The following is a 16,584-nucleotide window of genomic DNA, read 5'->3' as shown; positions in this document are numbered from 1 at the left end:
AGATAATAACACACAAACCAGGCAACGAGTTGTTGACCCATACTTGAGCTGCCCGTGTGGCGTTGCCGTTCAAAATTTGTCACCGATTTGCGAAAATGGCACCATCGAGTCAAATCAGCGGTTTTCTACTTGTACAATGTACACCTATTATGGAAAAACAAAAAAATAACAACAAAAGTTGAATTCTCGAACTAGGCTTGAACACGGTACCCTTTACACATCAGCCGAGAACTCTACTTTTGGGCTATCCCTGACGAGGTTTCTAAAGTTCAGTTGTTGCTCCGTGCACCTCAAGCCTCCTTCCCACAAAGTGATATTGATACCCAATTCGTTCTAATTTCAAGTCAAGAACGCCTCAGTCATGTTTTAAGAAAGATGTGTTGTCAAATTTAGTACCCGTTTTTCTATTCGAAAGGGACTGACGGTTCAAAAGTCCGATAAAAATGATACCTTTGCGGTTTTTAAAGCCGCTCCAACAAAATTGGTTGCGTTGTCAGACCAAATGTGTTGCGGCTTTCGGCGGACGCATATAAACCTTGTTTTGAAGCTTGCAAAAAGTCAGTTCTAGATAGATTTTCTACAAGCTTCAAGTGGGCTGCTTTGGTAGTAAAACAAATGAACACACACGTAACATGTTACAGGAGCCTTGTTGTGAGCTTCTGGCTTATAAAATAAAAGGCCCGTGACCAAAAAGACTTGGCAGTCGCTGACACTTTTCTCCAGGAGATATGCCATAATGTGCTCCAGCAGTCGAAGCTTGTTCTAGTAGAATTGGATACGTTTGTGCAATGCCTTCGTCACCTTTTTTCTCGCCCAAATTGTCCAGTATTGAAATCGAATAATAGCTTACAGAGCGCGAGGCTTTGTGTATAAATTCCGCTCTTGGAAATCGACCAATAGTGAGTTTTTTAAACTTTAAATTTTTTTAAAATGCACCCGCACCCTAGTCGCTATAATAGTTGGGTTCCAGACTTGATGACGCTAGCAGTGACATCCTTATGCCAAACTGGCTGAGAAAACTTATGCCCATAAGCGAATAAGTGCGGAGATTGTCGAACCCTTGTCTACAGCTTAACGGGAGGACCAAGAAGAAACGGAGAACAGGTTATCAGAGAAAGAAGATAAATCTTCGCACGACTTGGGAGTAAGATTCGCCTAGCTAATCAGGACAGCATTTTAACGGAAGACTCACAGTAGTCGCCTGAATCAAGCCGAATTTTGCACGAAATGCGCCTTTCCATCTAACTCCTCCTTTGTCCACTTCACGATGGGCTCAACGCAGTCTTCGATTTCCTAAAATTGACGTAGCAAAACCTTCCACGTTCATCCTGATGGCTTGGGCTTGTCGCAACGTCCTTGGCAGTGGCCCCGAAAGACTTTCTCTGCACATGTGAACCGCCCCCTTACATATTATATCCAAGTCGGATTTTCTACAAAAATAATAGTCCAGCTGAAAGATAGATTTGTGGATAAGACCTTTGGAAAACTGTAGATGAGCTAAAGTGAGGTTATCCGGAATATTCCAACTGGAGACATCCAAGCTGAAAATAGGGTGGCGAAACTACGCGGCGATGACACCGTCGACAAGGGTCGAATATTCGGAGCAATGAAACGCGAAGCCAGTATTGGCAATTTCGGACACTTGAACGAAAGATTTCTATCTCCTTAGCTGATCCTGAATAAAAAAGTACTTGGCAAGGAACTAAGGCTTCGGCGCGACTCCCCTCCACCATTATTTTTGCAGTAGCCAACATGGCTATCTCACCGCTAGTACCGGGGGCAACAAGTGCATTTGCCGTAGATGGCCGTGCACTCAGCCGGGGCTGACGTAGCTGATACAACCGAAGGCTAGTAAAGGCTGAGGAAATTTTCGTTGCCGAAAATGAAATTTGAGGGCTTTGAGGGTGCTCTTGCTTGTGTTTTCGTTCGCACGTTTGTGTGTAAGCTTTTGGTGCGTCGTACGTGGCCTTTGTGTGAGCAAGAACCCGAAACTTTCGAGTAAAGAGGTTGCTGACAAGGTGCGCCCCTTCACTGGAACTTGGCCTGCACGAGGTGTGGCGATGCCATTATCCGCACCCCCACATCAGAAGAGTTAAGGGTGGTCTTGACGAGCAAGAAGTTCAAGATTTGGCCTCGAGGTCAAGCCGAACGCAGTGCAACGTTCCCAACTAGTCGATCAAGAAGTCGCCACGCTTCGCAGGAGCTTATGCCGGAGTTGTATGCTAACAACCTCTATGAACACATCCCGGAGGCATCTTCTGGAGTGGAATCTCCAGCTGCCGGTACCTTAACATCATGGTCAGCAAGCGCATGATTTTTTCATGCACATCGCATCGCTGCGTTAGCGAATGACCGGAGACTTGGAATCATTCCTCGGGCATACTATGGCCATGGTGTCCCGCGCGTTATTTGGTACCTCGGTGTGGTATGCACGGCGCCTGGCGACCAACATGGCAAGGGCCCTCTATCCTTGTCGGAGCTAAAGGGTTTCATCACCGAGCCCACAAGCTTCGTTGTGACACTTCGGACACTTGTGGACACTTCGGGTTGGAAAGTGTCCAAGCACTACCATTTGAGTTGGGCTTTCTAGTGGAAGTATCGAGATGGCTGTACTTGATACCTAAAAGGTCACGCCTGAGGTCTGAGTTCTAGATATTTTGACTTTCCTTCAACTAAGCTTTAGTAGCTGGGTCTTCTTTGCTTAGCACCTGGACAATGATCATGCAATGCTAAATTCCGCTAAAAGTAAGGAGAGAAGGAGGGGGAAATGCTTGTAAGCTCCGACCGAGTGCTGAGTCCGCCTGTACATACGCTATTTACCCGCGGCGTCAAATCACTAAATCTACAGAAAAAATCCCTTTATCTCTTTTCTACAAGTTTGAAATTTATTCGCATCAATAGTTACGCTATCGAAGTCCTAGCTAAAGCCTAATTGGGAATTTTTAGAAGTGTTATAGACTTTTTATTCTGCGTTGTTTGAGTTGTTTATTGCTAACCATACAAAAGTATGCAACAAGAAATGTTTTTTTTTTTGGTATCTATTATGAATTTGAAAAGTTGAATAAAGTTTGGATGTAAAAGATGACTTTGTAAAATACTCTTAGCAAATTTTTAAGAATCTGAACTGTTTGCTTTTTTTTTTTTTTTTTGCAAAACATTTTCAACAAAAATAGGTTCTATCACCCACAGTTTCACAGCGGTACACCTAAGCGAAAAATAGATAAAACTTTACCATATATTGAATTATGTGGGCCGTGTAATTGCGTTGACCATAATTTTTTTTAGCGTATATGGTTTTTGAAATGTATGTATACCAACTAAAATTAAACAAGAAAGGAAAGGTAACTTCGGGCGAAGCCGAAGTTTATATACCCTTGAAGTTGAGTCGCAGTCCGCTAGGTGGCGCCACGCCACCTATTATTAGATATATAGCGGATCGTATATAGTCGGCCGATTCTTCTGAAATTTTGCATATTGAATTATTTTGCCCAAAGAGAAATCCATTGAAACTCCTATCCTTCTAACTTGAAAAACAACGAAGTTATGGCATTTCCGACCAATCAGTTATATGGCAGCTATAGGATATAGACAGCCGATCCTTATGAAATTTGGCAGATCGGATAAATTTTCCTAAATGAGAATGCATAAAAAGTCCGATCCTTCTAACTTGAAAAACAACCAAGTTATGGCATTTTCGATCAATCAGTTATATGGCAGCAATAGGATTCCTCTTTGGGCAAAATAATTCGATATGCCAAATTTCACAAGGATCGACCGACTATATACGATCCGCTAAATATCTAATAATATAAGATGCGTGTCGCCACCTAGCGGACTGCGACTCAACTGCAAGGGTATATAAACTTCGGCTCCGCCCGAAGTTAGCTTTCCTTTCTTGTTTTTGTTTTGTTTTCCCTTTTTAAAACAAGATCGGATTAGATTGTCCAAAATAGAATCCGTAGAAAGTCCTACCTTTCTAACATAAAAAAAACCAAAGTTATGACAACTCCGATCGTTCTATGACAGTTATAGCTAATGTATAAGATACATTGACCGAATATAACATGTGTGGAAAGTCCCAATCCTCTTACTTAAAAACAGCAACGTTACGGCATTTCCGATCAATCAGTTATATGGCAGCTATAGAATATAGTAGACCGATCAAGGCCATTCCGACTTATATACTGCCGGCAAAAGAAGGATATGTGAAAAGTTTTAACAAGATAGATTTAAAACTGAGAGACTAGTTTGCGTAGAAACCGACAGACAGACGGACATGCTTATATCGACTCAGGAGGTAATCAAGAATATATACACTTTATAGGGTCGGAGACGTCTCCTTTCACTGCGTTGCACACTTTTGACCAAAATTATAATAAACTCTGCAAGGGTATACAAAATCTTCCATAAACAATTTTTGATGTCATTTTTTAATTTGAGTTGGTATACATACATAAATTTAAAATGCACTAAAAAAAAATGACAAAATTCAATGTATGGTCAAATTTGATAAATTTCTTCTCTTAGGTGTACTTTGGAAACTGTGTCTGGAACCTGTGTTTGTTCTAGACTTTGGTAAAGGTTATGAAGCTGGTAAAATAAGTCGGTTATATTTGGTGGGTGACTGAATTGACCCGCCCTTTACAGGGCATATATACAGTTATTACAATTTATGTGAAAGGTAAGAAAAAAGTATTTTTATATTTATTTTTATAGTTCATAATTGCAAACGTAAACAATATGATGAAGGAAGCAACACGCGACAAATTAGGTATTTATATTTATTATCACCCATTAATGTTGAGTTTATATACGCACTAATCGTTTTTGAACAAAAGATAATGACGTTTAAAGTATTTTATTATCGGATAGTTTTATCCGATCCTTATGAAAATGTCATAATCAAAATAATTTCAGACAGACCGATGAACAGACATGCTTATATGGACTTCAGACAGCTCGACGGACAGACAAACATGCTTATATGGACTCAGGAGGTCCTCCAAACATATAATACTATCTGAAAAGGCATACAGAAAGTTCATAAAATACGAAAAATATAAGTCCCATGTATCTATTTTAACTCTGGGGATTTCGACCAAAAGAATAAATAGTAAAAAGAATAAAAAGCAGAGTCGCTGATGCTTAATAACAATTGAAGGGTATTCAGGGTAATCCAGGTTCGGATCAATGTATTTAACCAGAGTAAAAGAGCTACGAAATTCAATATTTTTATTATTAGAAGAACATGATAACACAAGAAAGTTTTAATAACCTTTTCCCATTTGCATTTTTTTTCAAAGGGATCCGGGCCGAACGTTTTTAATGGATTATAAACATTTAATACTCACAGTTCTTTAACAGCTAGTAATAAAATTGCTCGTTATTTGAAAATTATATATTAAGGGGGGAAACCAGTTTAGGAGGCCGAAATTCGAGTGTTTTATGTGATTTTTTTTTAATGAGAAAAAATAATTCAAATTTGTTCAAACTTGGATAGTAGTTTATTTCTATTTTGAACTACTCTTTTGAATTTTGACAAGTTATTTCCACCAGAATTGGGGCAGTTAGAGGGTGGTGTCCATTGACGATCGCCATCAGAGTTGAGTCCTTGCGGGACACATGGAGGTTGCAGTTTTGATCTGAAATCATTAATTTTTTTTTTTCTTTTTTTTCTAACATATTTTCTAAGAATATGAACCAAACTCTGAATGAAAAAGTTGAAAATTGAATGTTTTGGAGGTGTTTGAACAAAATGTCATGTTTTAAAATCATTTTTCTCACCTTTCTTACATAAAAAAATATATGAAAAACCTAATAATATCAATCCACAGTTTGGTTCATATTTTTCGTACTTGAATAAGGAAATTTCATATAAATTTTCAGTTCGATTCGTCAATAACTTTTCGAGCTAGAATTCCCGCAAGTTGAAAAAAGGCGTTTCGCCTTTGCGCTGTGCCACCGCGCGCTGTGGCACCGCGCGCTGTGGCACCGCGCGCTGTGGCACTGAATCGATCGGTGTTTACTCAAATGCTCATATCATCAGAACTAATCGGAATTTTGTTTTGAAATTCAAGCAACATATTCTTGAATAGTTGTACTAATAATTTATGCAATAAAAAAAAATCGATTTTTTGAACCATCTAAACTGGTTTCCCCCTTAAATCTTGTATGTGATTTCCAAAATCTGATTTACTAATATACATATAAGTCCTCTTATTGAATAGACCCCTGAAATATCACTGTTACTGAGCAAGCAACCCAACATCAATCGCATAATCTTCCACACGCCAAATTTAGCTTCTAATTATTTAAACCTAAATTTTCATAAAAAAAAATTTTGGCTTAGTATGTTATGAAATTAATTTAATTAGTTAATACGACTTTATATAATGTATTAACATTATAATATTTATTTATAACCAATCGTTTTATTTATAACGATTTTTCTTTTTCATAATTTCTTTATTTATTGGTTCTTTTTGTTCATCGGATCCGAAATATTTAAATGATTTTAATAACAAATACAATATATAAATCGAAACGAACAAAATTTTTCTCTATTTAGTACACGACAAATCATCTTCTATGGGAGAACCATTGACGGAACCTTGCGAGTATGAGAATCTTCCGTTCCATGGTCTGCAAACAGCGCCAAACAAGGTGATTTAAAATATATTTTTGATCAAATCTATAAATGTAGTTGCTCAAAATATGCGTTTAGCAAACTAAAATTACTAATCTAAAATAAACTCCCTTTTTCCTTATTAAATAAGTTTATACAACTTTAGACCATCTTTTAAAAAATAAAAAGAAACTATAAATGTATATGTGTATACAATGTAGTACCATTTTTGTATAGGAATGCAGTGAAGGAGACACCAAAAGCAGTGAAGGAGACACCTTCGACCCTATAAAGTATATACGTTCTTGATCAGGATCACCTCCTGAGTCGATATAAGCTGTCCGTTTGTCCGTCTGTCTGTTTCTAAGCAAAGTAGTCTCTCAGTTTTAAAGCTATCGACTTGTAACTTTGCACACATCTTTGCACATATCCTATAGTAGTCATATAACTGAATGATCGGAATTGATGAAACTCTGTTGTTTTTTTTTGGACTAGATTAATGGCAATTTCTAATTTCGATCTAATTTGCCAAATTTCATAAGGATCAGACGACCATATCCTATAGCTGACATGTAACTAAACGATCGGAAATGGCGCAACCTTTGTTTTTTTTAAAGACGCCCTAATGTTTTCATTTTTATAAAAAAATGATTGGATAGTGAAATTCTCATAAGGCCAACTATATACTATCCGATATATGTCTAATATATAAGCTACTACTGAACTGCAAGAGTATATCGACTTCGGCTCCGACCGAAGTTAGCTTTCTTTTCTTCACAACATAAGTAAAGCTTTAAAGATTTTATAGATAGCCATGATTTTTAGAAAATATAAGATTAAAAATCCAATTTAATTGATGAAAATATTTCGTCAAAATATCCTGCAATAAAATAATCCGTGTTTGTAACCGGTATTTTACCGCGTCGGGAAGTTTTTTATTTGACAGTTTAATTCTCAATTGTTAAAAAATATGTGTATATTATAATATATTATACATGTATAAAAAAATAGATATAATATATTATATATTTATAAGTACCTTCGCTAATATTTAACATTAAATTTTATTTTTTATTAAGTTCCTAGCAATTTTCTATCAAAAAAAGTTTCTGCTATAAATTTTGATTTTGTGACGATACTTTCACAGAAATGCATTAATTTAGTTTATAGCAGCTATGTGTGTCCCAAAATAAACTGCCAATTAACTACAAGGGTATATCCTTTCTTTTTTTTTGACACTCGATACTAATATTTTACAATGCAAACAATATAAGCTTGAAGCAAATATGTATTAATTTAATATGTTTGTATGTATTTCATTTTGTTTATTTTCCTAAAATAATTTTTATATATTTTTTAATATATAGGCGTAATTTATTATACCCTTGCAGAGGGTATTATAATTTTGGTCAAAAGTGTGCAACGCAGTGAAGGAGACATCTCCGACCCTATAAAGCATATATATTCTTGATCAGGATCACCTCCTGAGTCGATAAGAGCATGTCCGTTTGTAAGTCTGTCCGTTTCTACGCAAACTAGTCTCTCAGTTTTAAAGCTATCGAGTTGAAACTTTGCACACACCCTTCTTTCCTTTGCAGGCAGGAACGGCCGGGATCGGTCGACTATATTCTATAGCTGTCATATAACTGATTGATCGGAAATGCTATAACTTCATTGTTTTTCAAGTTAGAAGGATGGGAGTTTCTTTGCATTCTAATTTCGGAACGTATACGATCTGCCAAATTTCATAAGGATCGTCCGTCTATATCCTATAGCTGCCATATAACTGATTGATCAGAAATTCCACAACTTGGCTGTTTTTCAAGTTAGAAGGATGGGAGTATCAATGGATTCCCCTTTGGGCAAAATAATTCGATATGCCAAATTTCATAAGGATCGGCCAACTATATACGATCCGCTATATATCTAATAATATAAGATGCGTGGCGCCACCTAGCGGACTGCGCCTCAACTGCAAGGGTATATAAACTTCGGCTCCGCCCGAAGTTAGCTTTCCTTTCTTGTTTTTTAAGACAATGTTTTTACTTCTTAGATTATATATAAGCACATTAACAAAGATTTACTTACAAAAGATTTTCTTACTTGCTTCTTAATAACATATTTTCATATTCGACTTCACTTAACCGCATGCTGCTAACGTATTGGACATATTTTAAAGTCGTATAACACTCCTAAGAGTTTTAATAACAACGTTAATGTGATACACGGCGGCTTGCGATCGAAAAAACTCAATGAGGATTATAACAAAGCTATTGACGGCGATCCGCAAGTTGTTTTACACAACTCTTTAGATAAAAAAATTCTGCTAAGACAACCGATAAAGCATCCAATGTTTTCTATGGAATATTTATCATCTAAAGTTCCCCATCAAGAGAAAAGTTCTAATAGGCTAAATAACTCTCAAAAAGCTAACTTAACCTTACAAACCTGTTTTCCCAAGATAAATCCAAATACCAAGAAAAACCCTTATCATCTAGAATTGGATAATACCTTAGATGTTATAACACAAAAATTAAACAAAAAATCAACCAAACATGATTTATCATTTGGTAACGCGCATGATAATCACCCCACTGATGTGGAAAAAGAATCACTCGAAATTTCAATTTCTGGCAGTAATCGATTTTATGCTGCCAATACCGTCCATAAATACAATAAAGGTATGCAAAATATTCAAGAAAAAACTATGGAAAAAGAGTTCCAGTTGCTAAAATCTGCTGAAGAAACTAATTTTAAAACAAAACATTTCGTGAATTCCACGGCGTGTTTGACTACATCTCCTTCTGTTGAAGGCCTTTGCATTTCACCTAGATGCCAACAGCAATACCCTTTTATGAACAATAGGAATGGCAATAGCGATACACATTGCGGATTTTTAGATGAGAACCGGTCAAAGAATTCTGATGAATGCGTGAGAAGCATAGGAAGAGAATGTAAATCTAAAAAATACCTGGCTACTGCACAAATGCATTCGTTTTCAACTAAAGAAACACAAAAAAAAATTCACAGGAATTTAAATCACAAAATTAAAAGGTGCGCAGTAGAAACTGATACAAACCTTCAGTCCATTGAACAGGCAAGATACAGAATTAACCGAAGTGACTCAGGAATATCCAACAGTTCACAAGAATCTCAAATGCCAACTTTATCTCCATTGGGTCGAAGCAAATATACAAAAATTAAACTTGTTAATTCGCCTTCAATCTATAATAATAAAAAGATTGTTCATAAGCTGGAATGTGGGAAAAATGATCAGCAAAACTGCTTTATTGAAATGGATTCATCATGTTTTGGGAATATAGGCTTGGACTCTATTTCTTCACCAGTAAAAAATAATTCTAAATCGTTTTCGATTTTTGCATTAAAACAAAGTGACGGCTCTTCTAAAAAGGTTGTTAGGTTAGATAAACAATTCCAGCAAAAAATAAATACTGATCATAGTGCTACACCTATTATTCAATGTTTGGAACGAACGAAAATAGTCCACCCAATCGATCAGTCGAATTGCAAAATTTCAGAAAATCTTCTGGAATCACGGCAACGCAAAAATTCAATTCCAGACCAATACGAGGTATGTATTTTTTGGGTATTAATAATAATGTGATGTTTTGAATATATGCCGGATATTTGTATATCACTATGTTTAACATTTTATTATGAAATAAAGTCAGAAAAGCGAACTTCCGAATAGCCCCTACGTCGGATTTCTCTCAAACTCGGAATATAGGTACATATTTTGGATTATTCCAAAAACAATACTAAATTAATGCTGGCCGAAAAAAAAGTCAAAACCTATTTAGTGTTTTTCATAAATTAATTTGAAATATTCAGGATCAATAAAAACAAAAACGTAACTTCGGCTAACTTCGGACGAAGTTGATATACCCTTTCAGTTAGGAAACAGCTATATATATTTTCTGATATATCTGATACAAATATATATATATTTGAAAGGGATATACTCGGCCGATCCTTCATTCAATCTGTCTGTATGTTTCTACGCAAACTTGTCTCTCAGTTTTAAAGCTATCGAGCTAAAGCTTTGCACACATCCTTCATTTCTTTGGATGCAGATCCGCCGGGATCCGTCGACTATAACCTATAGCTATCATATAAATGATTGATCGGAAACGGCATAACTTTAGTATTTTTTAAGCTAAATGGATGGGACGGATTCCCCTTTCTACGGATTCCATTTTGGCAATCTAATCCTATCTGCCAAATTTCTTAAGGATCGGCCAACTAATACGATCCTATATGTTTCCAATAATATAAGCTGCTACTTAACTGCAAGGGTGTATCAACTTCGGCTCTGCTCGAAGATAGATTTTCTTTGTTGTTTTTTCTTGTTCTACATAAAAATTTAATTCGTAATTTTTGGTGAGAAATTGGTATTTATTCGATTGTCATCCACTTGGCGTTGGGCATAGCACTTTGAGATCAAATAGAACATCGATTTTTATCTCCGCATTAGTTTATTTGAGAATGTTTGAAATTTTTTAAATTCCTTCGCATCTAATCGATTTATTATTTATAATATATCGTCAATGTTTCCAAGCCCGATGAGAGGGGGGGTCAGCCGGGTAATTTTCCCAGTTTCCTGTTTACTTAAATATAATTCATAGATTTTTGATTTGCAAAGATATCGAATGAATCGTTTGGCTGAGTTCCAGAACTCGACGTTTTATTTTGGTTCGGAAACCTATCATTTTTTTTATATAAATAGCTCTTTTTCTTTATTATACCCGGTACTCGAAGATTGCAAAATTAATCGTGTAAATATGTGTAACAGGGAGAAAAAGTCATCTCCGACCCCATAAAGTATATATATTCTTGATCAGCGTCAACATACGAGTCGATTTAGTTATATCCATCTGTGGGTCTCAGAGACTATAAGAGATTGAACTATTAAATTTTGCATATAGACTCCTACAACACCCACGCAAATCAAATTATTTTTATATTTTTTTCCACCTTCATTACCACTCCCATAAATGGCAAATTTCTGCAGCTGGTTCACAAAAGTATTTTGAAAAAGCTTTCCAAACTATTAAGGCCAAACTATTTGTATGCCTAATTTATATCTGAACAACAAATTTCAATCAAATCGGACCAAATTTAGAATAGTTATAGACCTTTATATTTTTATTCCCATATTGGATTGTTGTATTTATGAACGCAAGGATTTGGCTTGTAGAAGTCTATGGTACCCACAAAAAATATTTATAAAGTTTTTTGGCCAAAATTTATAAAATTTTGTTTTAGCGCCAGCTCATATCTTGGTATAAACTGGACACGTTCGCCGTCATCTATATCGATTGAACACTCCGTGCAGTTTTCGAAAATACATAGTTTTTTAGTTTGTTCATATGTTTGTCTCTTTGATTTTTGGCACTAAAATCCTAAAGAAATTAGGTAAAAAATAAAATCCTAAAATTGTAATAAGTAAGCCATTTTTGAAATACAATTTGACGAAATTCCCAACTTTTTTTAGGAACTTTAAAATTATTTGACAAGTTGGTAAAGCCAGGATAGCCAGGATAGGGATAGGGAAAGTCGCTGAAGTAGGAGGCACGTTGGTTGTCGATTGCGGAATAGAAGCACAGTATGTGCCTAATATCTATCTGCGCATTGTTGCATAGTGGGCAGGCCCGGCCGGAGTAGTGGGTTGAGTGGGTAGCTAGACCCACTCGAAAAATTCCAAGTAGTAAAATTACCCACTCCAAATAATCGAATACCATATATCATCAAAATCGGCTGAACAACGTCGCTCTTCTACATATTTATTCAAATATGACCGACGAGCTCGATCTGGAAAAACTCGTAAATGAGTTTATTTCGCGTAATTCAAAGCGTACTAGTGTTTTTGCTTTGCGCAAATAATTTTGTTTTGGGAAAATGACACGACTTTCATGTTTTTGTTTACGTTTATGTAGAATGATCTCAACAGAAATAAATGTATAAAATTGATTTATTAATATAAACAACGTTGAAAATTATCTCAAAAATTGTTCTTGATCCACATACGCTTTGCTCTTCCTCTACCCCCCCATTGATGATTGATGTAATGCTATGATCAATCAGTTATATGGCAGCTATAGGATATAGTCTTATAGGATTATAGACTTATATACTGCCTGAAAACAAAAGAAGGATGTGTGCAAAGTTTCAACTCGATAGCTCTAAAATTGATAGACTAGTTTGCGTAGAAACAGACAGACAGACAAACGGACAGACGGACATACTCATATCGACTCAGGACAGTGTTGCCAACTTTTTCTTGAAAAAAAAACAGATTTTGACGTGAAAAAAAAGCCTAAAAAATTTGAAATAAGCCTTAAGAATTTGTTCGAAACATATATTTTTCGGGTTTAGTTAATAGTAAATTTAATTTTTTTTGTCCTATATTAAAATATCAATTAATTCGTCTATATTTGCTGCTTGGTAAAAATCATAAATCATAAAAATCATGTTCCATCGTTTTGATTGGCAAAGTCATAAAATCTAATTTGTTGGATTTTTAAAATCCGCCTAAAGCACTTTTGTGTGTTTTTTTCACGGCAAGGGCGCGCAAATCGGAAAGTTTCGCGGTAATTGTGCATTTGCAGTAACTGCACAAAACCAAGCCTTGAACTCTTCGTTTTTGAGCCACGCATCCCGAACTTTCTGTTTATAGTCTTTTGGCATTCTTAAATTTTTTTCTAACGTTTTTGTTAAGCTGACGCGTTGCTCGCTCGATCTATTTAAAGTGACCAGAGTCAAGTATTTGGTATATTTAAGTATTTAAAAAGGTAATCTTTAAAATATACTTAATGTAACGATCATACGCAAAAAAATCGAAAAAAAAAAAATTATTTATCAAAAATAAAAAACCCGAATTCCCGCTGCCCGCCATTTTTAAATTTTCCTAGCAAACCTTCATGTTGTCACAACTAAGTGCTTATGCGGTGTATCCTATTATTATTAAAATCAAAAGAGTAAAATGAGTTTAAAGATGCCGACATCACTGTGGACAGCAGTCCACAACGTGACGAACCTTTAAAATGACGAATAAAATTTTTTAGGTGTCGACTTCTAGAAAAAGACTTGTTCTTAACATAAGAAATTGAACATTTAAATTTTTTAAGTATAAACACTTATACAGTTGAATATTAAAATATCAAAAAATATCAAATACTTTCTTCTTTTTTATTTGCATGTTATTTTTATTAATGGCGGCATAAACAACATACTTTACATCACTATAAACTTCATTTTTCAATATTGATAGCTTTTACAATTGCGAAAAATTATTGGAAACAATGACGTCTGTGTCCGCAAAAAATTTAAAAGGAAATACAGAAGACTTACCATTAGTGATCCATATACACTAACACAATTAAGAAAATTGAAAGCATCGTCGAATAAATTCAGAAACACTGATAACTCTTTAATCAATATTAGCAGTAAGTTCAACAAAATCACTAAAAAAGATTACTGTAAAAGCAAATTACCCCTCGGAAGACTTCAACGCAATATCACAAGTCCTTTCTTATTCATAGACAATTTACAGTCGATTCCGACTATTTCTATAACAAACGATATAGAAGACCAAAATCGTGATGGGACTTATGATTGCATGGTGGTTCGGCGGCCAATACGTTTACCATTGCGTAAGCATCATACTTTTCACTTCCAGAATGTGGAAACTGCGAATGGAAAACTACAAGAGTTAAGAAAAAAATTGTATCACAACCGACAAAAAATGATAGAAAAACACGTCCACGGTCCGCTGATAAATCTACCGATGACATTAAATGAAAGTAATGGATTTATGCCAATTTCACCAACTCAAGCTGAAGCCACAGAAACCCATATTTCGCAACAAAAAAACTGAATACCTGTTACTTAAAAAAAAAAAAAAATCAAAAAATATTAATTTTTGTGCGTTAATATAATTATAAAAACAACTAATGTGGTTTGCAGCCTTTACATTTTACATAATAAATAACATAAAAAATAAGTATATTAACACTCACGCACAAGAATTCTTGGTCACTGAATAATTTAAACAAATACATCTAAAACTTATCTTTATTCTAATCTTAAAAATGACTGGCCTTTAATTATTAATTTTTTCAATGCATGTAAAATGAATTTTCCTTAAAGCAATATTCTTTTATTTTATTTTTAAAACATAAACCTCTAATGCAGCTTCTGAAGTATATAGGTATTCATATATGTTAGCAATAAGAAAGTATTTAAAAGAATGATAGGTATATGTAAATAGAAAATGTAATACTACATGGATAATTTTTAAACAGGAAACTTCTTAAGTACTACAAGCGTATTTTTTTTAAAATAAATTCTGAAAGGTAAAAAAAAATGTCATTCTCAGATTAAAATCCTTAACAAACAACTTTTCAATTAGAAATTAAAAAAGTTTCTGAACTTATAAGATCTTAGTTATTAAACAAGGTATTCGGTGAGTTTGTACTCTGGCATTTTTGTTGTATCATTTCCGACTCAATATAATATATGTACATATTCTTGATTAGCATCAACAGTCGAGTCGATATAGCATTGTTCGTTATGCGTCCGCGCTTCCGTCTGTCTATGTATCTCTATCTATGTCTATCTGTCTATCTATGTGAACATAAGAATATATTAATACATATATTTTACAATGTATGCACACTTTAAAAAACGGAATGACTGCAAGACTAAGATATGGGGAAAGAAAGTCTCTAAGATTGGCCAATTTTTATCTTCACGAATAAATTCAGCTTGGAATACAGTCCCTCATAAAAAATTAATTCATAACTATTTAATGTCTAATAGAAATTAGCTGGTAAGCAATTATTAATTTAAAATTATTTTATATGTTATAAAAAATGGTCTAGTTTTTTTTAAATGCCCAATAAAATAATTATTTTGTAAAAAACTTATTTAAACTTAGAAAAGTCATTACATAATTAAAACCAATTGTCATTTTTAGCATCTTTCCGACTTTGAGGACCCTTTCAAAAGCAGCAATACCTATATATTCTAAATTTGAAAATATTTAGTTATTGAATAAATAAAAGATATGTTAACTTTGCTATTTAAAAGGTAATTTTATGTAATTTTTAAAATTTATTTTTGTTAAATTTTTTTTTTTTTCAGATCTATGTTGCTACTATTGTGATTTCTAACCATCTCATTTGTGTAGTTATTTATTTATTTCAATAAGAATTTTTATAACCACAAGCATGGCCAAAGCTTGATATAATTCTTATTAAATATTAATTATTTAATAAAGTATTGTTTTTTTTTTCTTAATGAACAGCCATTAAATGCCACAAGTTTTGATGATGAATTTATTTATGCTGATCTCGAAAGTCAACACTACGGACCCATTAATTACAAGGCTGCATCGTTATACGCAAAAGTAAAGAAAAATAAAATTACTGGAGTTCTTGATGAAGATAAATAATTCATGGATTAATTAAAAGCACAGCATTTCAAATTTACTGAAAGGCTTGAACTTAATGATATTGTGATTTTATGGCCAAATAAAATATAAATATAAAAATTGATTTAATTAAGGTAAAAGAAAGAACGAAATAGACTTCATTGATTACATAGGACTAAGTGTATTGATTACACAGTGATTACATTTCTATTTGAATCAGAGCAGATTCAGAGTGCTGTGTGCAACGCACTAAGGGAGCCCCTATAAATATACATTCTGCATGTCCGGCTGTGCGTCATCCTGTTTCTATGCTCAGTTTTAAAGATTTCTACGACTGGTATCGATGGACTTTATAACCGCACTCTGAGTCTAACTGCTTTGAAAGAAACTATGTGCCCCACGGCCAGTTTACATGAGTATCTCCAGAGATCGAAACGTGATTCTCTTGTCAGGTGTTGTCGTTGATAAGCTATATAAATGGTTTATTAAATTAGCATGTATTAAA

At 34.4% G+C, this 16,584-nt stretch overlaps 1 protein-coding gene and 1 long non-coding RNA gene across 38 annotated transcripts in view; one reads left to right on the top strand and one right to left on the bottom strand.

Moving 5' to 3' along the window:
* The window catches only part of LOC26515499, a 74,814-nt gene extending 64,970 nt beyond the window's left edge, over positions 1–9,844 (bottom strand). Inside the window, exons 1-2 of one of the 2 annotated variants that reach the window (XR_004310882.2) lie at positions 9,705–9,844; positions 5,482–5,642 (exon numbers count right to left, since the gene is read on the bottom strand). This is a non-coding gene — a long non-coding RNA (uncharacterized LOC26515499). Of the gene's footprint in view, positions 1–5,481; positions 5,643–9,704 lie in introns of those variants that run through there. The other variant, XR_006507097.1, reaches the window with a different exon arrangement.
* Positions 1–16,203, top strand: part of LOC6493876 (B-cell receptor CD22) — a 94,813-nt gene extending 78,610 nt beyond the window's left edge. For 10 of the 36 annotated variants that reach the window (XR_006507092.1, XR_006507089.1, XR_006507088.1 and 7 more), the window contains 4 exons: positions 6,569–6,663; positions 8,805–10,217; positions 13,917–15,476; positions 15,624–15,734. Coding sequence is in view for 20 of the 36 variants with exons in the window: in XM_032454249.2 (XP_032310140.1) it covers positions 6,569–6,663; positions 8,805–10,217; positions 13,917–14,091; positions 14,150–14,187 (1,721 nt within the window). In the remaining 16 variants the exon portion in view is untranslated. Of the gene's footprint in view, positions 1–4,716; positions 4,772–6,568; positions 6,664–8,804; positions 10,218–13,916; positions 15,477–15,623; positions 15,737–15,790; positions 15,926–15,953 lie in introns of those variants that run through there. The other 26 variants (XM_014909107.2, XM_032454257.2, XM_014909103.3 and 23 more) reach the window with 20 other exon arrangements.
* The last annotated feature ends 381 nt before the right edge of the window (positions 16,204–16,584 follow it).

The sequence above is a fragment of the Drosophila ananassae genome, chromosome 2R (genome assembly GCF_017639315.1).
Source record: "Drosophila ananassae strain 14024-0371.13 chromosome 2R, ASM1763931v2, whole genome shotgun sequence".
NCBI lineage: Eukaryota > Metazoa > Arthropoda > Insecta > Diptera > Drosophilidae > Drosophila > Drosophila ananassae.
The sequence above is the reverse complement of the archived record's forward strand: the minus strand, read 5'-3'. Positions and strand labels throughout refer to the sequence as shown.